The sequence below is a fragment of the Papio anubis genome, chromosome 16 (genome assembly GCF_008728515.1).
Source record: "Papio anubis isolate 15944 chromosome 16, Panubis1.0, whole genome shotgun sequence".
Classification (NCBI taxonomy): Eukaryota; Metazoa; Chordata; class Mammalia; order Primates; family Cercopithecidae; genus Papio; species Papio anubis.
In genome coordinates this window covers 48,855,582-48,880,570 of record NC_044991.1, presented here as the reverse complement: position 1 = coordinate 48,880,570, position 24,989 = coordinate 48,855,582, and the positions used below count along the sequence as shown (strand labels likewise).

At 43.2% G+C, this 24,989-nt stretch overlaps 1 protein-coding gene across 4 annotated transcripts; it reads left to right on the top strand.

The window, feature by feature from the left end:
- Nucleotides 1–1,680: 1,680 nt before the first annotated feature.
- On the top strand, nt 1,681–24,679 carry LAMP5 (lysosomal associated membrane protein family member 5). 4 transcript variants are annotated; one of them, XM_009216546.4, is made up of 8 exons: nt 1,681–1,766; nt 2,555–2,912; nt 8,175–8,745; nt 9,305–9,477; nt 9,854–9,985; nt 10,110–10,215; nt 11,880–12,068; nt 23,795–24,679. In XM_009216546.4, the coding sequence occupies exons 3-8, from the start codon at nt 8,682–8,684 to the stop codon at nt 23,971–23,973; spliced, it is 843 nt and encodes a 280-aa protein (XP_009214810.1). In that variant the 5' UTR covers nt 1,681–1,766; nt 2,555–2,912; nt 8,175–8,681; the 3' UTR covers nt 23,974–24,679. The 4 variants fall into 4 exon arrangements, with proteins under 4 accessions (XP_009214810.1, XP_031512414.1, XP_017800502.1 ...); XM_031656554.1 differs by lacking the exons at nt 1,681–1,766; nt 2,555–2,912; nt 23,795–24,679 and adding an exon at nt 19,595–20,388 and having other exon boundaries at nt 4,656–8,745; XM_017945013.3 differs by lacking the exons at nt 1,681–1,766; nt 2,555–2,912; nt 23,795–24,679 and adding an exon at nt 19,615–20,388 and having other exon boundaries at nt 4,659–8,745.
- Nucleotides 24,680–24,989: the final 310 nt, after the last annotated feature.

Below are 24,989 nucleotides of genomic sequence, written 5' to 3'. Positions count from 1 at the left end.
CCAATTCATCTGCTCACCTCTCACCCAAACTTAGCCTCGGACTTCCCACTCTTCTCATTCCCTCTGACTCCCGCTTGAGCCCTGGGGCGGGGTGTCAGGACAGGGACGTGCAGCCTCTCCCTCCCAGGGGATACACGACTTTCTTAATCTTGCTGGAGGGTCAGACAGAAGGAATTCAAGCATTTCGATGCGCATTTCCCACCCACCCTTCTACAACACTCCCTCACCACTGCCCCGACTTTCAACACCTATTCTGCCTCCTTGCTCCAAACTGGTTGCTGTGGCACGGTGTTGGCCCTTAGCTTCGCAGTGCCCCGAGGCTCGGGGCGAGCACCGGACCAGAGTCCAAGTTCCCAGTCCACGGGGAGATGCGGACTTTAGGTAGGCTCGGAATGGAAGGAAGGTTTTTGCGGCCCACATGCCCCCAGGGCTCTTTCCAGGAATTGAAAGGGCGAGTCCTTTGCTTCCGCAGCCTCCGGTGGGAAAAGATGCCACCTGGCACAGTGCGGGCGGACTCAGAGGCCCCAGGCGCCCCCGGGAACTGCCACTGCACTCGGGCCCGCGCGCTGTCCATGGGGACAAGGGGCGCAGCGCCTGTGCTCAGACCATAAAATGGAAAAACGGATCATAACCTCGCGATGAGGGGAAATTAGTTTTTTTCTCTAAAAAATGTGTCCTTCCCTAACCAAAATCCAGCACCTAGGACCGCCTACCCCTCTGTCCCTGAGCCCACCCTCTCCCTGCCGGTATAGCCATCCCAGGTTTTGGCCCATCAAGTCGGGAAATGAGATGATCCATCAGCGCCGGGCTCCCGGGAGCTGCAGCTGGCCCCAAGTGCGTAGCCGGAGGCGTCCCCCATCTGCGCGCGTCCCCAGAGTCACCCGGGAATAACTGCCGCGGCGCTGCCGCGGCAGCCAGGGCTCCCGACCTCCGCGCGACCCGTGTTAGCTTAGCTCGCTTTGCCTGCTGTGGCTTTGCTGCTCTGGGCTACAAGGCTGGGCTGGCTTGGGTTGAGACTCCCGGGGCTGCAGGCGAGGCGTTGGCTATAAACTTCCATAGACCCTGCTATTTCGCTGAAGAAGAGGAAAAACATTGGCCCCGGAGAATTAGATAATCCTGGAGAGGAAATAGATTTGGGCCTAGAGCCTGCCGGGTTAGGTGCCCACGCGGGGCTGCTGGGCCAAGGGACACCTCTGATGGACAGCAGAGGCCTGGGGGATCTCACAAGCAGGGGCAAGGCTGGGGCACCGCAAATCTGCTTTTAAGTTGAAACAACCCTAATGGTTACCTTGGAGAAAAAAGTAACCGAATGGGGTGTTTTCATACCCTTATTTTGAGGGGCTGTTGAAAAAATCCCCAGGGCGTTTATCAGGTGTGGGGCTTCCCAGAGTTCGTATCTGGCCCTCACTGGACCAGGGGAGAGAGGCCGGGGACAGGCCACCCTTAAGCGCAGCCAGACACGGGGTCTTACCTCCCGCCTGCGGCGTCGGCAGCGCACCTGGCGGGCTGCTGGACCCGGACATGCCGGGGTGCGCACCGGAGCTCCCAAGCAGCCTCAGCGGCGGAGACCTTCCCCGGAGGGCGGGCCCGCGGTTTGTCTCGCGTTAAGGCGGAAGACTGTAGTTTTCTTCCAGTTCCGATCTAGGGTGGAGAAGTCCTTTCTCCCGCGCCCTCATGCCCAGATGGGGGAATGAAAGGACGGCAGAAAAAAAGTCTTAACGTAGCCCAGAGCCTCCAGCAGCTTTGGGCGCCTGAAGGAGTTGGAGGTAGGAGGAGGTGTGAATTTCAGTCCCTCTTCTCTGGGCATGGAGCTTAGCTTAGCGAATAGGGACCCTACAGAGGGAACACCAATGAGTCAGTCCACCTTCTCTCCTGGTCCTGGGGCCCGAACCCACTCGTTTCCAGGGCTGGTGCCAGCCCCGCGCGGAGATACCGCTTCCTCTGAGTACGCGCCTGGGCTCTCTGCGCGCCCTTGGAGCCTAGTTGGCAGTCTCTGCTTCGATCTCCTCTGAGCGAGCAGAATCTATTGTCCGTTTGGAAAATCTCGTACAGGTCCTGGGGTTGTCCCAGGACCAAATTGCAGCAAGGATCCCCGCGCGCCCCTGGCCCTGGAACGCAGTATCCTCCCCATTTTACCTGGAGGCTAGACCGTTGGGGCTTGTCGGGGGAATTTCCCTCGGCACGGATATTGTGTTGGCGGTTTAGAAAAGAAGAAAAAAAGAGAACCGAAGCCTCTGTAACCTGGTCTCCTTCCTCTCCTCTGTTTAATACCCTGCCTCCCCTAGTAGTCTCCAGGCTTTTCTCTGGACAGGGTAGGGACCCGAGAAGCCCGCGGCCACTGATCGCAAGGGTCTGTCTCATCGCCCATCCTCCCCGCCCCAGAGCAAGGTTGCCAGAGGCTTCCCGGGGCATAAGAGCTCCAAAGAAAGTCTCAGAGGAGCCAAGACACGCTACTAGGAACTTTTGTCCCCCTTTAAAATTGTCAGATAGACAAGTAAAAACAGTAACTAACTAAGGGAACAATGGACTCTTGTGACGGGTGTAACTCTTCTAGGTACCCGAACACTAAAGACCCCGTGGTTCCTGTCGCCATGGCCCGAACATACTCAGCTCCAGCCCCGGGACTGACCTCTCTCCCTGAGCTTTGGAGCCCGTGTGGACCTTGCCTTTGCAAGTAGGCATGAGTTTTATCATCCACCGCTATGCAACTCCGGTGCAAAGCGCTGACATCTTTCCCAGGCTGAGGATATCGCGAGGCAGGGGTGCAGGCAGCGAAGCGCCCAACAGTAGAGTGCATCTTACTTCCTGCCGGCAGAAGCTGTCAAGTCTGGAGTCCGCAGTGGGCGCACGTGCCAGCCCAAAGATACTGAGCCATGAGCAACCAGGCCAACCTACCGCCGCGCCATCCAAAGGTAACGCCACAGACCATGGTCCATGTGTCCTGAGCAACGCACACTTCCTGCATGTTCAGATATTAAATTTTAATAATGAAATTCCGAGCACCCACCCACATCATCCAAAGGATATTGCTCAGATTACTTCCCTACTAAGATCACTCAGAGGCTTGGGGCATGTAGTCTTGGAGCGATCCTTTAGGAAAGGTATGTCGAAGACCAGAGAAGTGAAACCACTCTTTCCAGATGTTGTCGCTAATAGAGTAATACAGTCATAACTAACATATCGCTTCTTAGACTCCCATCCCATTCGCCTTTCCAATACACTCTCCTCTTTGGACTACCTTGTTACTAAAACATCTTGCTACGCTTTCACAATGAGAGAGAGAGAGAGAGAGAGAGAGAGAGAGAGAGAGAGAGAAAGTCCTCAACTTACATCAGAGCACCCCAGGGAATTCCAGGACTCCAGCTACAATGCCAGCAAAGCTTCAATAGGAGACAGTGGACTCTGGACTCCGCTCTCACCCTCCTTCCCAAAGGCCATTAATATAAATTTTCCTTAGTTCCAAACACATCTTCAAGTTAATATGCAGATAATTTCAGCTAGACAATTAAAAGAGTAACTTGGCCGGTCACGGTGGCTTACACCTGTAATTCCAGCACTTTGGGAGGCTGAGGCAGGCAGATCATGAGGTCAGGAGTTCGAGACCTGCCTGGCCAACATAATGAAACCCCGTCTCTACTAAAAATTCAAAAAATTAGCCAGTCATGGTAGCACACACCTGTAGTCCCAGTTACTCAGGAGGCTTGAGGCAGGATAATAGTTTGAATCCAGGAGGCAGAGGTTGCAGTGAGTGAAGATTGTGCCACTGCACTCTAGCATGGGCGACAGAGTGAGAGTCTCAAAGAGAGAGAGAGAGAGAGAGAGAGAGAGAGACTAATCAAGGGAACAATGAACTCCTGTGATATCTCAGAGATTTCTAGGGTACTGCATTGTCACAGAATTCAGGTAGCAAAATATGTTACGTGAGACACAGCTTGTCTAACCTTAGGCCTATTGTGACAGATGTCATTTCTTGGAGAACAGACTTATTAAAGATTTTTTAAAATCCTCAAATGAGTTTTAATTCAACCTTACAGAAAGGTCCCCTGCCCACAAGTTAACAAGGTTTTCCTCACTGCTGAGATAGCAGAGTGAATTGTGTATCACTGACCCAAAATGTAAGACTGACCAAAACAGTTAACTAATCACAGATTCAAAAGACAAAACTGATTTATTTGCTACTGAAATTTTGAGGAATGATTACCTGGCCCCTCACCATTTACTTATTCAGGGTTTACTATAAGGATGCTCTTCTCTATATTCCCCTATGCTGAAGGCAATTCTTCTAAATGAACTCATAAATGATTTTTTTTTTCAGGACTTAGTGTGAACATAGCCAATAAAAAGGCCATCATTCTGGTGGTTTATTTCCTCTACTGGTTACCCTTATTGCAGAAATAACCATTGTTTCATTAGAGTAGATGCAGGAGACACCAAAGAAGTACTAGGATGAGGGAAATTATACCAAGGTCATGCAGACTGAGTGCATTGGAGCCTAAACTCAATTTTCCTATACTTTCCAAAGATTCTAGAGCTTAGCAATGTATGCGCAAAATATTCTGGTGCATACATTGCTCAGGCAGACACTTATTTTTGTACTCTTTGCTCTGGATCTAAACCCTTGTGGGATAGAAACTGAAAAATAATTCTTGTGCATACATTTATTTTTCAGTTTCTATCCCACAAGGGTTTAGATCCTAGAAAGGGTTGCAAAGGTCTTCGAAGGCAATGATTAAATGAAATAATTGTTCTGTGACAAACTGAACACAAGAAAAGGTTTTGGTGAGTAGAAAGTCTGGCTTAACAGCTGTGTGCATCTTGCTTGTTTAAATTATTTCTGCTTCTGTTATTCGGGTGTGCTTCCATTGTCTGCGTGTGGGTTGCAGAGGGATGGCTTGATGTCTGTGGGGACAACAGAGCAAGGAGTACATTTTTACACTTTAATGTAAAGTGGACTGAAATGCCAATAAACCAAATTTCAGCTGCAACAAAGCCCAGCCTTTTCCTTTTGACGCTCATGAATATGCCTTTCTTATTAGGATTGTTCATTAATTTTCGTAATTTTGTTGCTTGATTCTACAAAAACAAGTCAATTGCTTGCACAACCAAGTATAAAAAGATGCCTCTAACAACTTGAAAAGTTTAATTTTATTTAGAATAAATTTTACATATACCATTCTTTTACATATGCCATATGTGGGTAAATTATCAAATAAGGAAATAAAATAGGGGTTCTATAGTACATAAGGCATTGTGAATTTAGGGCCTAATTTGCTTTTTATTGCAAATGGATAAATATGGACAGATGAAGAGTTACATCTTTGCATTGATTCCCTATTCAATAGATATTTCTTCTATCTGCATCCTTCCTTCCACCCTACATCAGTTTGTCAACTTCTTTCAAGACTCACCTTCTCCAAGAGGCCTTTTTTGGTCAATTTCAACCACTCTCCCACCTGGGATGCCTGTCTTACTTTTTTTCCCCCTAAACATTTATGCAGACACTGTGCCAGGCTAACTGGCATCTTTATGTAAATTATTATTTTTTCTCATCTAAATTGAAAGTTCTATGCAGGGGCCTCTTCTTGCATTTTTATAAAGCAGCAACCACTCAATGGCATGAGATTCATAAAGGCTAATTCAGTAAGTATCTATATGAATGGAAAAACAGCCTTTGAAGGACCTAAAGGATCTAGAGGAGATCCCAAATCCAGTGTATTTAGGTCACATCACACCGTAACAATTTCTATTGACCACCAACAGCAATAATAAAATTTGACACAGTCATCACCTATGCAGGTGTACATATTTTTGTCAATTTATCCTACCATCTTTTAGACTTGAGAAATGAAAAATAGAACAAATTCTGGGAAACATTGTTAATATATTAAAATGCAATTTAATGGTAAATTTTGCTCCTTGATCACCTCTTTGCTTATTTTAGAGAACCAAAGACTTTTTTCAGAATGACTAGAAAGATATTTAATTAATGTAAGTGAAAGTTGTAGGTATAATGACCCAACTCCTATTGCAATGTATCATAGTGGATAAGATGATAAATTAATGGGCATTTGTTAGCCATGTTTAAGATTAAACATTAAAAAGTCATTGAACTGATTGTGCTTTGAAAATAATCCTCCCCCAAAAAAGGGTTAAAATTGCTTCCTTTCTTTTTTCAACTCATTTGAGTACTCTAGGGTACACTCTCCAGTGTCAACAAAGAGATCACTTATATCAGGTGCAATTTTCAAAGGAACAACCATCTGATCTGTAAATCAACTACAACATTTTAAGATCAATGACCAATGCTACTACTCATTTAATCTTTTATCATTAAGGCAGATGATAATTAATTCAGTTGATCTTTTAGCAACTTATGTAATGAAGATATCTGCAATAACATGTCATAAGAGAAATTGTCATAATCTCTTATAGGTATCTCTCCTACTTGTGTAATGATAAATATCTTTTGGTTTTCAAAACATCAAGCATAGCGGAAGTAGTACATATTTGGTTAATGTTGATGGATCTATTTGTAATTTGTTTAGAGTGCTTTTATATTCATTGGCCCATTTGGTCTAACTAGCCATCCCCTGAGTTATTTTACCAATTTTACAGGTGAGAAAAAATAAAATCTTTAGAAGATCACAAAAGTAATAAGTAGTGAATCCTGAACTGAAATCTACTAATTTCTGTCCTCATAAAATACTGGAGAGAGAGAGAGAGAGAGAAAGAGAGAGAGAGAGATAAGAAATACTTCATTACATGTCTCATTGTTTTCCAGTTTTCCATTACTGCAGGAAAATAAGTGATCAATAATAATTGCCAACATGAAAAAATGTAACACATACAAATGTTATATCTTCCACTTTCAACTGGTAAGAATTAACCTTATATCAATCTTCTGTATAAAATCATTTCTGTTAAGTTCTCCTGTAAAATTTGTACCAATTCTTCTATATATAATCATCTTTGTAAAGCTCTTGAGAAATGTTTGGATGAAACACTGAAATATAAACATGAAAGTCAAAATGTCAAAATATAGTATCAATTTTAATATTACTTTATAATTTGAATTGCTAGTGATCTAATGATTGATATAGGAATATGTTTGAAAGCCAAAGCATTATATAGATACTTTGTGGCAGATATGTCAGAATGTGATTATATTTAAAAGAGCATTCTATAAATTTCAAGAATGTGAATTAATGATAGAGATTTCAGGTTTCCGATTATTATTTGATATTGAATAAAGATTTTTATGGAAATCAAAATATGGAGTAAAAATATTATGTAAGGAGAAATGAAGATAATCTTTACAGAGTTAAAGCATGTGATTTTTGTATTTTAATTCTAACTGACCATGTGACATTTGGGAAGGTCATTTAGTTTAGTTGAGCCTCAGTTTTGGGGTATGTAAAACCACAGTAACTTGTATCTTTCCTTGCCTACCTTCTAAGATTGGAGAGAATCAAATTAGATAATGCAGGTGAAATACTTTGCAATTTTCCCTTTGATATGACATTGTTTTATAACATTATATTACTGATACAACATTTATTTGCATCATGAAATATCTTCTAAGGAATAAAATATTTGGACATCACTACAATTGATGAGGACTGCATGTGTATTTTTGAAAGCTGTATTCTGATTTATAGAGCAAAAATAAAAAATAAGCAAGCTACCAAACATGTAAATATAGGAATTAGCCCAGTAATATTTGTTTTTCTGTTCCACTAGAGGCTTTAGAGTAGTATCAGTGTGTGTTTTTCTTACATAACTATGTGACATTATTTAGGGCATAATTCTAAAATTTCTGTCCTAAGAGATAATGGATAACTCTCAAAAACTTCTGATTTGCTTGCATCCCTTATTGGCAGAGTGGTCACGGTATAATGCAAGAGGATAGGTGATCCCAGAGTTCAGAGTCCTCATGCTCCCGGGAGCAAAATTTACAGGAAAATAAGCCCACATGGAGCTACTGCATTGTCTGATGGCTTCGTTTGAGGAGGCGTCAATTTTACTTTAAACCCATGAGCTCATTGAGAGCAAGGGAGAGAAAGGGATGTCTCCAAATTCAGGAAACTGTTGCCATAGCATTTTCTCTTCTCTATTCCTACATAGCCCTCCTCCCTCAAAGCAGCAACAATTTTTGCTCCACCGTTTTCTTCCAGGAACCAGATGCATTTTCAGAAGACTAACTCCAGTGGTATGGTATCTACACCATGTAATAACTGTACCTGATAAGGAGATTTAAGAAGTCTGAGGGTGGTGTTAAGTTTCTCAGAACAGACGCATATTTGCGGATGCAATTGCAGAACAGGAAACAGAACCAGGGAGAATTTTAGGTACCCCCAAATCTCATTGGCCCTCCGCACAAGCCAAGCCACAGCCACTCCTGCCACACAATCGGATTGCTTTCAGCACTCGCAGCCGTGGACAGCTCCCTCGCCGCGCGGTCCTTTCCTCTGCAGTGAGCTGATTTGCTCTGCCAGCAGCTGTCGGTGCCGCACTCCACACCGAGTCCTAGCCAGCGCTCACAGAATACGCGCTCCCTCCCTCCTCCTTCTCTGTCCCCCGCCCCTCGCTCACCCCGGCCCACTCCAGCGGCGACTTTGAGGGATTCCCTCTCGGGCGGCCTCTGCAGTAGCACAGCTGGCCTCATTCGCTGCACTGCGAGTATGGATCTCCAAGGAAGAGCGGTCCCCAGCGTCGACAGACTTCGAGTTCTCCTGATGTTGTTCCGTGAGTAGCGATTTGGCGACGGGGAGAGAGGACGGGATGCACTCTTTGCAGAAAACAGAGCCGACAAAGTAAAGCCAATTAGCTTAAGATAAAAAAAAATATGGCCCTTAATGTTTTGCTGGGTTTTTTTCTTTTCTTTTTTTTTTCTTTTAGGGGAGGAGGCAGGGCCTCCCCCGCCGGTGGCAGGGAATTCCCGTGAGAGCCATACACCTGTGTGGCATATTGCAGACAGAGCCTAGACAGGCTAGCTTCGTGAAGTCAGAGCATTGGCAAGAAATACTTAGTTTAAAATCCCAAGATGTAGAAAACGGTCAGCTATATTACAAACAAAGTCATGATTTTTAAATTATTTTTAAAATCGTATTTTCATTATTAATTAAAAGGGAAGGAATGAAGCTTGTTAGACCCGGGCTAGAGAAACGGCTCGTAGAGCGCGCAGCTGCTGGTAGAGAACTTTGTCACTCCAAAGCCTGCAGACCACTGTTTCCCCACCCTAGCGCCCGAGGCGCGTGTGCTCTCTGAGTCCTGAACTGATGGAATTGTTTTGTTTGTTCCGCAGATACAATGGCTCAAATCATGGCAGAACAAGAAGTGGAAAATCTCTCAGGCCTTTCCACTAACCCTGAAAAAGATATATTTGTGGTGCGGGAAAATGGGACGACGTGTCTCATGGCAGAGTTTGCAGCCAAATTTATTGTACCTTATGATGTGTGGGCCAGCAATTACGTAGATGTAAGGAATCTTTTCCCCCTCAGCTTCCTCCTAGGGCTCCAGGGCGAAGGGCACCCTTCCTCAAGGCCCTTCGGAAATCTGGGTTGCCCGCCTTCTTCCCCACACCCCTGCAGGCTGCTCCCGAATGCTGCATGGGGATTCCAGCTTGTAATGCCTTCTGCTCCCCTGCCTGCTTTGAAAGTAAACCCCCTTCTCTCCGCTTCCCTATCGGCCGGGGCTGCACGTAGAGCATCTAACTGCATGTTCCCGGAACCTGGGATGCGCGCGCGCAAAGGAGCGCCCAAGCGTGCAACCCAGAGTTTGGACGCGCCGCCCTTTACAGCCCCCGCCCCAGGGCCGGGCGAGCTGAGGGGGCGCGGGGCGTCTGTGTTCCCAGCTGATCACAGAACAGGCTGATATCGCACTGACCCGGGGAGCTGAGGTGAAGGGCCGCTGTGGCCACAGCGAGTCGGAGCTGCAAGTGTTCTGGGTGGATCGCGCCTACGCACTCAAAATGCTCTTTGTAAAGGTAACTCCGAGCCCAGCGGGCAGAGGGGACGCAGGCTGCGCGTGGGTGTGGGAAGTGGCGGGCCCCGGGTTTAAGAACCCAGACGCTGCGGGGGCGATTGAAGCGCGCCTCCCTGGGTCAACAGGAAAGCCACAACACGTCCAAGGGACCTGAGGCGACTTGGAGGCTGAGCAAAGTGCAGTTTGTCTATGACTCCTCCGAGAAGACCCACTTCAAAGACGCAGTCAGTGGTGAGTAGAGGCCGGCATGGCTGGGGAAGGAGCCTGGGAACTCGCAGAGCAGACTTGGAGAGAGAATTCCTCAGGGTTTTGGAAACCGTTCCAGGCTTTGCGCTCCGAGGCCAAGTCTTTCTCGGCTTGCTCTTTAGGGCGGAAGAGGCGGGAGTGCCCATGAGTCTTCTGGGTCTCAGGCCTTGTAGATCCGCCAGGAACCACAGGCATGGGTACCCAAACGTCACCCGTGGCCTGATCCTAGATGAGAAGTCCCTTGAAGATCTGCCGTTCCCTGGTGCTTCAAAACGACCTCTTATGATTTGGCCTTTGAAGGACCACGGAGAAGGGCAAAGCTGCATTTTAATTTTCTTCCGCACCCTGGTTTTGTTTCTTATGCGCTAAAACTGCAAGGAGGCAGTGCGACTTTCCTTTTCGGTCAGGATGTGACGGCCTTCAGTGTCTTTTTGCGCATGGCAGCGTGGCTCGCACGGGATATTCAGTCATCGACTGCAGCCACCTGAGAGTGGACTCTGCACCATGTATAATTTACTAGCGTTTCTGGCCCATCCCTCTGACAACTCACCCAGATCCTTCTCGGCAAAAGGAGCGTTCATCCCCCAAATAACAATATTCCTATCTGCAGAAACCATCAAAGACCACATTTAAATTTATTTTATTCTTTATAAGTTGTCTGTTTCACTCTTAATGAGGCCTTTCATCACCCAGGCACCTGAGTTGGGAAAGGATTTTTAATGAATACACAAAAATGCATGTGTCATCTTTCCCTTTTCACCCCTTTTTGTCATCACAGTAAAAGGAGGATTTTTTCTTTTTCATCAAAGTTTACATGCAGGATGTCCCCCAGTTAAATTCGACCAAAAAGGAAAAAGGAAAACTCAAACTTAGGTCAGAAAAGGAGCAATGGGATGCAGGCCTTCAGAGGGGATGTATGTGTGTAAGGACAAGCATCCAGTGGACCAGCAATCTGTCCGGCTTTGTCAGGCCCATGTGAAATGTAGAAAACCAAGTCACTGTTCCTTCTGTGTCTTTGGAATCTCCATCATTAGGGATTTTTTTTTTTCTTTTTTGAAATGGGTTCTCACTCTGTCCCCATGGTGGAGTGCAGTGGCACCATCATAGATCACCGCAGCCTGGAGTGAGTTACTGGGTTCAAGAGATTCTCCCACCCCAGTTTCCCCAGATACAGGCCTGCATCACCATGCCAGACTCATTTTGTAATGTGTGTGTGTGTTCTTGTGTGTATTTGCAGAGATGGGGTCTCACTATGTTGCTCAGGCTGGTCTAGAAATCTTGGGCTCAAACGATCCTCCCACCTTGACCTCCGAAAGTTCTGGCATTACAGGCAGGACCTACCATGCCGGGCCTAGGTTTTATTCAGTAACAAGGGTTGCGTTTTTAGGTATCACTCTCCTCTTCAAAACAGGAATTCCGAATTAATATTGAAAGAGCCCTGGCTCTCAAGAGAATAGGTGTGTTTGTCTTTCATCACCACTTGATGCCATTTGTAGAGCCCTTAGCCCTACAAGGGAACAGAGAGGACAGGAGGGGTGTGGGGTCTGAAACTGAGAGGCAACAACCACCTCTCTGGCACATTAGGTTAGGAACAATGAGAGTTCTGCCAGCAAGCGGGGCCTAACTATTGCTTTGGGATCTTGCTGTAGCTGGGAAGCACACAGCCAACTCGCACCACCTCTCTGCCTTGGTCACCCCCGCTGGGAAGTCCTATGAGTGTCAAGCACAACAAACCATTTCACTAGCCTCTAGTGATCCACAGAAGATGGTCACCATGATCCTGTCTGCGGTCCACATCCAACCTTTTGACATTATCTCAGATTTTGTCTTCAGTGAAGGTAAGCTGGTGGGGGATGGAGGGGAAGAAGACCTAGTTTATTTCAGGAAGGATGGGAGAGGGACCTACCAGGGCCCCAGGATGTTACCACTTGGATTTCCTCTAGGTTGAAATGACACTGTCTGTCTCTTTAATAATTTTCAAAGACTAAAAAAACAATAAGCTGAATGTATGAACTTTTCTCAGTAGTTCTTTCTTTCTCCCTCCCAACCTCCTCCCTGTCTTCCTTCCCTTTAGTCCTTTCTTCTCTATCTCCCTTTGTTTCCTCCTTCTTCTTTTCTTTACCTTCTTCCCTTCCTTCTTATATTTCATCTTTCCCTCTCTCCCCATCTTCTTTCCTTTGTCAAAAGATGAACCTTTATAGGGAGAAAGATTTAAAAAGTCACTTTGGAAAAAAACTGTAATTTTGATGCAAACTTCCCAAGGAGAAAGCAGCTAAAATCTTCAAGAAGTTAGTTAATCTAGAGAGCTACAGATGGGGGAAGGGCCTTTGCATTTCTGGGCTTCAGTTTCTTCTTGTCCTCTTGGATACTTCTAGCTGAAGCTTCTGCTGCTGTGAGTCCAAGTTTCTGCACATCCAGAATGCAGTGGGGGTGGGTGTGTATGCATAGGTCTTAGACCCACGAAGTCTTTCCACCAAGCACCTTCAGGAGGAGGATGTCCTTAAGCTCCAGGGAGGGAAGGGTTCCTGAAGGCTGAGCCATTTAACCCCAGCTGCTTCTGCTGAGAGTGTGGAACAAGGCTGTCTCTTAGTGTGTGCAGCCCCTGAAAGGGGACCCAGCTGTGCTGTGGCAGGTTCAGGTCAACCACATTCTTTCATTCTCAGCACCCCCGCAGAGGTAGGGCACAAGGGGAGTCAAAATTTCTGCAATTTGCTCAAGTCCGGCAACAATTTACATTAGGCAAGTGTGGGATAAGTGGATTCATGTCATTTATTCTCTCTCCCTCACAAAGGAGGTTATTACATTTTATATTCTGTTTATTCTACATGGATAAAAAAAATCAGAAAAAATTTTGATTGCTTTGTTTGTGCCTTTCTTTGGGTTGGAGACCCCCAGGTGAATACAACAATTCCAATGTTCAGGATATTAGAGAATCTCCACCTTTTTCATCTATGATCATTTTCCAAGGTATCTAGCTTTCATAAAATGCAGCTTCCACTCAACCTATTACTGAACAGAATGCACCACCCTCCACCTTGATTATTGAGAAGGCATTTAAGAAGTCCTAAGTTAAATTGTCTTCAAGAAAAGGGCCCATTTCTTATTCATTTTTATATTATTAGCACCTAATATACAGTGCTTGGCATATTGCAGATATCCAGTTAACTCTGACTGAGTTTATATTTTGACTGTGTGGATTTAATTAGTAGAGACTTCCAAATGCTGCCATATCATGCAAATCAGAATGTCATATATTTAGTAAAGCAGTGTCACACTTACCTGTTCAGGTGTAAGGATAGGTTATCCCATGTTAATGTATTTTCTACAAAGTTGGTGCTACTAAACTGTGTCAAGACCTTAACAGGTTTTTAAAATCCTTTTGTTTATGGAAGTACTTATAAAATGTAATAGTGTCTTTCTTAAACTGAAAATATTAAGCACAATCAAATATAATTTGACTTATTATGATTATTGATGACAAAGAATTTATTATGAAAATAATTGGACTATGTAATGTCACTTCCTAGTGTCCAGGACCCTGCCATAAATGTTTTTGAGTTTATATGGGTACTCTTAATAGTTTATTATGACTTTCTAGTTTTTGCTGATTAGCTGTTACTAGGCATTTCTTTACTTCTTGTTACCACTGGTGCTATAATTGCTGCTTCTGCTAGCTCCTTACCATTCTGTGTTATCTCTAAGTCATTGCTTAGAATGAGAAATTCTTCAAGTGAGAAAATGCTTCTTCACTGCAGGCTGATACTTTAGCTCAAAAGCCCGATGGCACCAAACAGGCTCTGGCCTGAGAAATCAAACCTCATAGATTTTTAGAACTGTTTATAAAGTAAGAATAAATAAGCACTGAATAAGGAGCAGAGCCACTTTCCTAAAACTCCGTACAATTCATTGCATGGAGTAAACGGTATCTTTTCTTTTAAAACCAATTCTGATCCACTTCAAGGTCCTAGATAGGGAAGGCTGCTGGATAGATAGAGAGTTTATAACCACATATAACTTCCTAAATGTGAATAGAGAAGTCACAAGCAAATGACACTTGTCTCACTCCAGGCTTTTCTGGCTAATAATTAGGATGTTCTCTTGTGTATGGTGTCCCCGGGCTTACCCCTTGACATTCCTGGGAGGTGGCAAGCCTCATTCAGAATCACACACTGGATCAGTGTGCCTTTGTGTGACTGCATTTTTTTTGTTCCTGGCTCCTCCTGTCTGTGCCTCTCAGCACCTGCCCCGACTGTGTTTTGTAAGATATCATTATTTTCGATTTGGTGGAATTTTAAAGATTCCTTTTGGTTGCCTTTTCAGGATCTAGCACTGGGCCTTTGTCCCCAGAATAGAAGCTCAGGGGGCTTTTAGTGTGTGTGTGTGTGTGTGAGTGGAATATGCTTGCATGGGGAGGGAGTATTATGTCATATATCTGCACACCTACTGCAGGGGTGTGTCTGTGTGTTCGTGTGTGTGTATGTGTTTGTGTGTGTGTTTGTGTGTTCATGTGTTTGGACCGTGGCCATTGTCCAGCACAGCATAATGGTTTCCTGCAAAGAGTCTATTCCTTGTGTAAGGGGGTCATACCTGGCAGTCTTCACATCTGTCTACTGAATAGACTTTATAAGAAAATCAAGAAAGGGTCCATAAAGTCAGTATGTGGACACTCACAAGGGCTGAGAGCAGTCCAAATGGAGGTTGACATCTTTATCACACGAGTCCCTTTAGTGCATTGTACTTGGCTACTACACTGATCCCCAAACAAAAGTCTCAGCCCAGCAATCTGCTCATGAACCTTCAGCTGCAACGTGCAATGACTGTGGTGATATTGTTAGCACTCAGAGTTGGGTTCACTTAGGTCTGGGAGTGGGCCCCAAGAAGCTCTGTTGCTAGCAAGGTCTCAGGTGATGCTGCTGGCCCATGGAGCACTATAGAGAGTTTGAAGGATTAAGGGCACAATACGCTCTTTGGAAGACACTTGGACAGGGTTTTATGAGAAGGGAAGCCCCTCACAGCAGGAGACTGTCCAGAGGGAGGCTTATGGGACCGCCATCCAGAAAAAGAAGAGGACAAGGGAATGGCCAAAGCAGAGGGGCTTTGGAGAAGGGTTTATGAGTCTAGGCGACATCTGCTCAGTGGCACAGCAGGGAGTCCATGGGTCCCAGAGCTTCTAGAGGTAGCAGTGCCTTGGGGCCTATAACTCCAAGGCCCTGTCTTTTCAATGGGTAACAGCTGTTGCATGAGGTTTCAAGGAGTATGCAAAGCAGGCAGGCTCTAAACAGCTGCAAATTTTCTTGTTTAAGCTATTTTAAAAATAATTGGATGTGTAAAAATGTGGGAGTTTGGTGCCAACAGGCTTTTAAGCTAAAGTCTCAGCCTGCAATGAAGAAATACACCACCTACAGGTCAATACACAGAGGCCATCTTTGGCTCATTTATTTACCAAATACACTTTGTACAGCAACTATCACCCCTGCAATAGACACTATCACCCCTGCAATAGAAGCTATCACCCCTGCAATAGAAGCTATCACCCCTGCAATCTGAGGCACTCTGTTTCTCTTTTGGGGTTGATTACCTTGTTCTTCCACAATGAATTCTTGAGGGTCTCATCAAAGGCCCGCAATTCCCTTGGAGAGCCCCATGTGATTTCTGGCTGAGATGGGATGGGGGATGTGTCGCTGGGAGGGAACAAACCAGCCTGAGTATTCTAATAACTTGAGTAAAAAGAAACTTTTATGTATTATGTCAGAAAAAAACATAATAGAATAGGAAGGCTACCTCTATTTCCCTTTATTCAGGATTCAGGTCTATCAGGCATTTAAAAGACATCACCTATAGGTTGGTCCCTTTTTAATTATCTCTCAAGGGGCGAACAAAACAAACCAAAACAAACAAACAGAACTGCAGAAAGATACTGAGATCCCCATTTACAATGGAGCAGCTGAGACTCAGGGAGGTGAAGTGACTTGGTGAAGGCTTCCCTCCTAGAACCTGTCTTTGAGTATCAGAGCTTTTGTCCTTAGTATCTGAGGGCCACAGCTGCTCCTGCTGAGTAGCTATCATCAGCATGTGAGTGTGAGAGGCATTTACAGAGTTTGTTGGGTACCCCAAATTCATGAGCTTTTTAATATTGTTTCTAGCATCATGATTGGGAAATGCCACTTAATCTGTATTTTACCTGGATCTGTGGGAACTTTAGTGTTAGTGGAAATGAACATGGCTTATGTTTCTCTATCCACCAGCCCCCCAGTAGAGCATCCTGTGGCAAGCTGTCATGTCACAAACGCATGAAGGGTTTGCTGATCCAGAAAGTTTTGTAGACCTGTGATTTACCTGGCACTTCCCTGTCAAGACACATGCTACCCTAGACAGTTGGTCCTCAAGGCTTCCTGAGTAAGCAGCCAAAGGGAAATAATCTGTTATGAACACAGCTGAGAATTGTGTTGAGGACTCCAAGATGGAGCCCCAGCCTTCAGCCATGGCGTTAGCCAGTCATAGAATTTCTTGCTTCGGATACTGTCCTCTGGAGACAGCATAGGATATGTCTCAGAATTATCTCACCTGAGGGCGAGAAAACCAGTGTTTACCCACCAAGTGCCATCTATCACTGATGGTCACTGTGGAAGCATGAACTCCCTGGGACTTCTGACCTACTCTGTAGTCAAAACCCATTGGGATATATGGGACTGGTGAATGCCGAAAGAAGAATGGGCAGTGTCTGTGTCCACTACACCTAGGTACTGGGATATAAGAACTTTTTCTGCCTCGCTGAAACTTTCAGTCTAGTGGGATAGGTTATATACAATGCAAGTGGGATAGGGTGTATACAGTGCAAGTCATGTTCCTGGCATACAGTGGCATCAAACAATACTTGCTCTTATTATTTTTTTTCTTCTCCAATACTTAAATCTTTTTTTTTTTGAGATGGGAGTCAAGGCTGGCCTTGAACTCCTGGGCATAAGCAATCTTCCCACCTCAGTCTCCCAAATAGCTGGGTGGTGATGCCACTGTGTCTAGCGAATGCTTACATCTCGATGAGGGTATCAGCTTGTCTCCAGTCAAAGGTCTCGACAGCCCACTCACCTTAACAACTTCTCAGTATACAAAATACATTTGGCTGATGTGACAGGAGTCCAGAGCCAGCCCAGGGAACATACGGAAAGAGGGTCAAACCCTTTCTCTATCTTGCCTTGCCAAACAACAAGGGAAGCACAGCCCACAAAAAGCTTGCCCTCCTCTTCAAACGGTTTCTGTCCATGGTGCTAGGAGAGCCTGGGGAAGCAGAGAGCTTGCCTCTGCTTCCCTTGCCTATCCCAAAGCTGTTCATTGGGGGTGCAATGAAGCACTCTTGTAGCTTATCTGAGGGAGTCAATATAATTTTAAAATGCTGTCGTGAAATAAAACACTTATCTAGCAACCAGTACCTAAGATAAATTATGATTTTAGTGGGTACGCTTGGGTTAAGGGTTGAGGAGACTTTTGTTGGCAACTGGCAGCCACAGATTATTCATTTATTGTTTGTTTTGTCTTCATCTGGTTCTTTCCAATGATGAGGCTGGTTTTTGTCTCTTCCAGCCGAGACCACTTACCCTGGGCCGCTGTTGTGTGTACTCTGGAGCCTTGAGTCCACCAAGAGCAGAGGCATGAGGGACCCTAAGTCCTGTGGAGGTGGACAGGGAGTCAGGGGTTCAGGGAGAGCAGAAGCCAGATGGGGTCCGGGCTAAGCCAACAGATGCTCTTCTCCCTGGCAGAAATCAGAGGAGATTTCTGCAGATACAAAACAAGGAAGCTTGTTTTGTAATCTGCGGGTTGCATAATCAGTTTACAATATAAGATTTTAACCCTGGGGTATATATGGTTTATAGATAGAATTCAGAGGAAAAAATTTCTATCTTTATTTTCACTAACTTCTGATTAATATTTAGCACTTCCTTTGTTTACAAATGAAGGTGACAGACCACAGTAGTACTAGCAGTACCTGTGACTGTCACCAATAGACATCATAGGTATTTTCATCTCACATTAGTTTGTGCAGATCTTGCAAAGTAACATTTATGCTTCTCACCACTTTATAATCGTAACCAACATGTATGTGTTCCAATAAGGAAGTACATATGTTGCTGTATCTGAAATTCTTTTAAAAATATGTGATGACTGAATTTCACTTTCCCTTGTAATTGTGTTTATTTTATTTTTTATGTATTCATAAACATTATTCTGAGAAGGGGTCCTTAGTTTTATTATACTTGCACAAAAAAGATTACAACCTTTTCTTAGTAGGTCATGAGCAGCATTGTTTTAAATGAAACAATAGAATAGAGCAGAAATTATTAGATGCATAAAGCAAGGATAACTATTGTTTGTCAAACTTCTGCTTTAGGTCTCTGTGTGTACATATGCTCTAAGCTGCCATGTAAAATATTGTTTTTTTTTTTTTCCATGGGTCATAGGTAGAGATTAAAAGCACTGTCTTAAGCCTGAAAGAGAAAAGCATGTCCTGCTTTTATGGGTTCATAATCCCTCATTTAAAACCCAGATCGAACTAAAAAAACAAAAACAAAAAACAAACAAAAAACCTTGGCGCTAGATGGTTTTCAGAATTCAGAATATTTTAGACTTTAGGAAGACTATGCAGTGCACAGTTTATAGATTACATAAGACCACGGAAGAGTCAGGGCAGCCCCATGCAATCAAACATACTAATATCTCTGTTTCCTGTGGTGTAACATGTGAAACGTCATACTAAGTAGGACGACTGAAAACTGCAAGCAGCCTCACATTAGACTAAGTCAGGTTTTGCTGCCAAACAAGTGATTACAAAGTACTTTTTGTTTTCAGAGCTTTGCAGATTTTGAAACAGTGGATAAGAGAGTGGGCTCAGGAATTCCTTTTTATTTGACCACTTACTGGATAGGGGTTGGTAAGTGCGGGATTTAGTATTAGCTATGATACTTTTTGACATCTTTGTAGTTGGTATCCTCTATATATTGCCCTTTTCTGTGGTGTGATTAATTCTATTTTTTTCCTAACGCAACAAAAGATAATCATCTGAGAAATAAATCATGATAGCATTCTAAGCATATTTTTTCTTTCCCTTTCTTTTACCATACTGTATCAACTTTTCTCTATTTTTCTTAAAGAACGGGATATGAGACATTCTTTTTACTATCCATTTAGAAACAATACATTTGGTACTTGAGCTCCAAAGGCTCCTGTACTTAAAAGAAGTACATAGAAGACTTAAATGTGTAACACTTCTATTTTTATAGTGAACAATGATAGAAAAGCTACTCTGTGCCAGGCACTGTGCTTGGCCTTCTGTAGTATGACATTTGACACTCACAGCAACCCTGTAAAGTAGGTGTCATCTCGATTTTACAGGAAACTGAAGCTTAGTAGATTAAGAGACTCGCCCAGGGTTGGACAGTGGAAGATCTGGGATCTGAACCCACTATCATCTCTCTCCCTCACAATGTTCCATTACATCTACTCCCTCTTGATGTGATAATCTGGATCTATGGAACCACTAAAAGTTCATGTATATCTCTATTTCTACAACTATATCTATCTGTATATCTATTTATTCATTGTTATGGTACAAACCAAGAGAAAAGAGAAAACATGACTTTACAAATTGGTCAAGGTCATTTGGTGCCCCATTCCCGGATTCTTCCCAATCCAACTCCAACCTCCCTTCCTCCTGAAGCCTTCTTAACTCACCACCCTCCCTGTCCTGAATACCTGTAGTTGGGGCCACACAGAACACCACCTGTCCATGTTCTCCAGTGGTTTTGCTACGTAAGCTCTTGCTCCCAGACACAACTCTTTCTCCATTGCCTCTCCCATTCTGCCTAGGGAGATAGATGTTGTATTTGGGGCTCCTGGCTGATTGTGTGCCTGGGTAACTAGAGTGTAAGCAGGGAGAAGTGAGCTAAAACCATGGTCTGACAGTCTGGGTAACTATGAAATTGCTCTGCAGGGGAGAGAGTTAAGAAGAGAAGAGACACAGGATAGGGCCACAAGGGCAACCTTGTAAAGATGCCTGGGGTCTGCTCAAGTAGCAGCCTGGAATGGTGCACAGAAGAGAGTCTGAAGGTCCTGAGGTCTTTGCTATTTTTTGTGAGATAATTTATTTTTTTATTTTTACCATTTAAAACAGACTTAGCCTTATTACTAAATATTTTGAAATCAGTGTATTTCTTCTTAATATTTTAAAAATTATTTGCTTCTATTCAATGTATTGTATTAAGTAAGAAAAAATTGCATGAGGTTGCCACTAGCACCTGCAAACCAATCAAACCCTGCAATCTGTGTTAACATTACATGGGCAACAGGGTGTTATCATGAGGAAAATAAATAACCTTTGTTGTTAACAAAATTCCTACCCCACATGATCCCATTTCTATTCATTGTTCTCTTCAAAGAGGCAATATGGTATCATATTGGAGAAGAAGACCACAATGCTGGCATCATGAAGTTCTAGGTCTGCCACTCTTTCTGATACACTGTGTCATCTCAGGTCTTGTCCCTGAGATGTGTCAGGGACAAGACACAATGGATGTGTCGGTCCAGTCTGACCCTCAAAGTGTTGGGACTCATTAGAATGGAATCAAATAGTGGGGGAAAAAGTTCCCTGCAAATTCTTTTCCAACCTTTTGGTTATAATAAGAAGAAAGGCTCAGTTTAGTCCTAATAAGTCCTTAACATTTCTTTACCATTTGCCAAACTATCTTTTAAAAAAGCTATTTCTAGAAGAATGTCTTTTTCTATTATATATATATGTATATTGTATAGATACATATACATATATGTATTTTTATACACATATACACATATGAAAAGTTGTATTTAGGTACAATTGTTGTATGCATTTAAGCATGTAATTTAATAAATATTGACTTATGAATACACCTGTGAAGCCATCACCACAATCAAGAAATCAACATATTCATCACCCTGGAAAGCTTCCTTGTGCCCCTTTGTAATAAGTATCCAGCTCGTTGAATTTTCAGATGCTGGATGAACCTCTGCAACCAGCATGCAGATCAGGAAACCGAACTGACAAACTCTCCTTTCTGCTCCACCTTGGGATTCTGCAGCCTTTTAATGCCAGTAGTTTAGGTCTGTTAAGTGCTGCCCCAACTATAGTGTTAAGTTGTTTGAGTTCAGATCAGACTTCATTTACCCCTGTGCAAACCACTTATCATCGTTATGACTTGATTACCTTATGTGTAAAATGAGTATAATAATATTGTGTACCTCAGAGGGTTAACCAGATAATCTTTGTGCTTAGAACTGACTGTTAATTTAGGGACTAGGAATGTCAAGTATACAGTTTTCAAAAGCTGTATATGTGAAAGTAAGTCTCCACTAATTATTATTAGAGAGAAAAGCTCATCCCTTTTCCTTTCTGCTGATCTCAGGCAAGGTGAGAGAAGGGACTATGTCAATAGAGATTCTGGAGGAGACTGGCATACAGTAGGTACTTACTAAATGTTTACTTGGTCATCTGGACTTTAAAAACTTGGACTTTATGAAGAGACATGTAAAGCTTGTTTATTTTTCACTTGTGGCTCCTGATTTTGGTTAAAAGGACACCAGTTACCCACAAGAAGCAAATGAGCCTGTTCTGGTTTCTAGGAATGCAATTCTGGTTAGCCTGACAAACTGACCACTAGAACGTCTCCCAAGAATAGTTTTTTGTTGGTGGTGGTTCTGTGTAAAAAAATGGAGACTCAGCACTACGAAGCTATCTTGAATTTTAGGAGGGTGAAAAATAAATCAATGCTGAGGTGCTGCTAACATTTGTGTTCTTGATCTAGATGTTGGTTACATGAGATGTTCGTTTGTAAAAATTCATCAAGCTCTACACTTACTTAAAAATTATAGTATAATTTACATATATTACACGCACCCCTATGTTTATCCCAGCATTATTCACGATAGCAAAGTTATGGAATCAACCTAAATGTCCATCAACGGATGAACACTTAAATAGATAAAGAAAATGTGGTGTGTATACACAATTGAATACTATTCAGCCATTGAAAAGAGCGAGATCGTGTCATTTGCAACAATGTGGATGGCACTGGAACATTGCATTAAGTGAAATAAGTCAAACACAGAAAGACAAATATTGCATGTATTCACATGTGGGAGCTCAATAGATTGACCTCAGGGAGGTAGAGAGATACCAGAGACTGGGAAGGATATGGGTGTGTGTGTGTGTGTGTGTGTGTGTGTGTGTGTGTGTGTTTTGGGGAGAATGGACTAAAGAGAGGTCGGTAATTGAGTACAAACATAGAGTTAGATAGGCATAAGTTCTAATATTCAATAGCAGAGTAGGGTGACTATAATTAATAACCATGTGTTGTACATTTCAAAATAGCCAGAAGTGAAGACTTGAAACATTCTCCACACATAGAAATGATAAATTCTGGAGGTGATGAATATCCTAAATTCCCTGACTTGATCGTTACAGTGTATGCATGTAACAAAATATCACATGTATCCCATAAAAATGTATGATTAGTGTGTATAAATAAAAAATAACACAGTAATAAACAAATCTAAAATGTATGGTTTAATGCTTTTGTACCATATTTGCAACCACGTGAACATCACCTAGATCAAGATCTACAATATTTCCATCACAGGTGAGAGTTCCCTTGTGTTCCTTTCCCCAGATATAAGCACATTCTGACTTCTATCACCACAAAGTTAGTTTTACCTGTTCTTGAACTTCATATAAATGGAATCATACAGTATGTATACACTCTTTTGTGTTTGGCAATTTTCTGTCAACATAATATTTCTGAGATGTACCCATTTTGTTATGTGTAGCCATAGTTCATTCCTTTTTATTAGTGACTAGTGTTCCATTATATGAATATATGCCACAATTTATCCATTCCATTTTGATGGACATTTTGGTTGTTTCCAGTTTTAGGCTATTATGAATAAAGCTGCTACGAACATTTATGTTCGAGTCTTTTTGTGTTCTTTATGTTTTCATTTTCCTTGGGTAAATACCTAGGAATGGGATGCTGCATATGTTTGTCTTTATTAGAAATTATCGAACGGTTTTGCAGGGTGGTCACGACATTTTTCAACAGGGGTGTTACGAGTTCCAGTCATTCCACATCATCACCAACACTTGGTATTTTCAGTCTTTTTGAAACTTATATAATTTTATACAATGTATTATGTGTACATATTACTTTAATAAAAAGTTAAAAATGAATCAACAATAAAAATGATGATGATTGTGTCTAATGGTGAAACTCTGAACCTTTAAATAAATTACTTGGATGGTTTGTTGACATCTGCCAGGAATCCAATAATTAAATGTTGTCCTATTTAATTGATGCATTTTTATTATACATTATGTGGAAAGATTAAGTGTTAACCTTGGGGTTGGTTAGGGAAAACTGTTTCTGAAAAATAGTCCCAAAGCTTCCTTGAGAAATCTTTTTACTTCCATTTCCCTTTTTGTTTTGTAGAACTTATGATTCAGAATATTTAGACCAGAGCTCACTGCTTTTCTTCTTTCCCATTTCAGAGCATAAATGCCCAGTGGATGAGCGGGAGCAACTAGAAGAAACCTTGCCCCTGATTTTGGGGCTCATCTTGGGCCTCGTCATTGTGGTAACACTCGCAATTTACCACGTCCACCACAAAATGACTGCCAACCAGGTGCAGATCCCTCGGGACAGATCCCAGTATAAGCACATGGGCTAGGGACCGTTAGGCAGGCACCCCCTAGTCCTGCTCCCCTAACTGGATCAGGTAGAACAACAAAAGCACTTTCCCACCTCGTACACGAGATACACCAACATAGCTACAATCAAACAGGCCTGGGTATCCGAGGCTTGCTTGGCTTGTGTCTGTGCTTGAACCCAGGGATGGGGAAGACTCTTTTGGATTTGTAGGGTGAAATGGCAATTATTCTTTCCATGCTGGGGAGGAGGGAAGGAGTGGCTCACACAGCTTTCATGCTCATGGTGGCTTGGCTTTGACTCTCCAAAGAGCAACAAATGCCACTTGGAGCTGTATCTGGCCCCAAAGTTTAGGGATTGAAAACATGGTTCTTTGAGGAGGAAACCCCTTTAGGTTCAGAAGAATAGGGGTTGCTTTGCTCCCTCGGACACAGCTGGCTTATCCTATACAGTTGTCAATGCACACAAAATACAACCTCATGCTCCCTGCAGCAAGACCCCTGAAAGTGATTCATGCTTCTGGCTGGCATTCTGCATGTTTAGTGATTGTCTTGGGAATGTTTCACTGCTACCCGCATCCAGTGACTTTGCAGCACAAGAACACGATTAATGTAACTATGCAGAGTTGTTTGGACTTCTTAATGTGCCAGGTCCAAGTTAGGGGACCTGAAGAATCAATCTGTGTGAGTTTGTTTTTCAAAATGAATTAAAACACACTATTCTCTGGCCTTCGGCTGCTTTCTTGAAACACGAAAACAAAGCTAAAATGGTTTCTTTGGCATCCAGATGAGAAAGAGGAAAAGATGAAGACGGATTTTGCATGTTTGCAAGAGGAAAAGTAAAGAGAGGGCAGGGAAACAATGAGGGGGAAGTTGGCTTCTCTAGGTGAAAAAAACATGGATTTTTGTTTTGGCAAATATAAATAGTTTTAATAATGGCCCTTTTGACCAGTTGATCTAATATTGCTTCTGATGCTTCTTGGTCTTGAGTTTGGCATTTCACTTTGGATTAAAAAGGTGGACTGGACGTAGTAGCCTA

Coding starts and splice junctions, on each gene's coding strand:
- LAMP5 (XM_009216546.4), top strand. CDS start 8,682: ATGGATCTCCAAGGAAGAGCGGTCCCCAGCGTCGACAGACTTCGAGTT. Junction 9,478..9,853: donor GGGCCAGCAATTACGTAGAT/GTAAGGAATCTT, acceptor CTGTGTTCCCAG/CTGATCACAGAACAGGCTGA. Junction 12,069..23,794: donor AGATTTTGTCTTCAGTGAAG/GTAAGCTGGTGG, acceptor TTCCCATTTCAG/AGCATAAATGCCCAGTGGAT.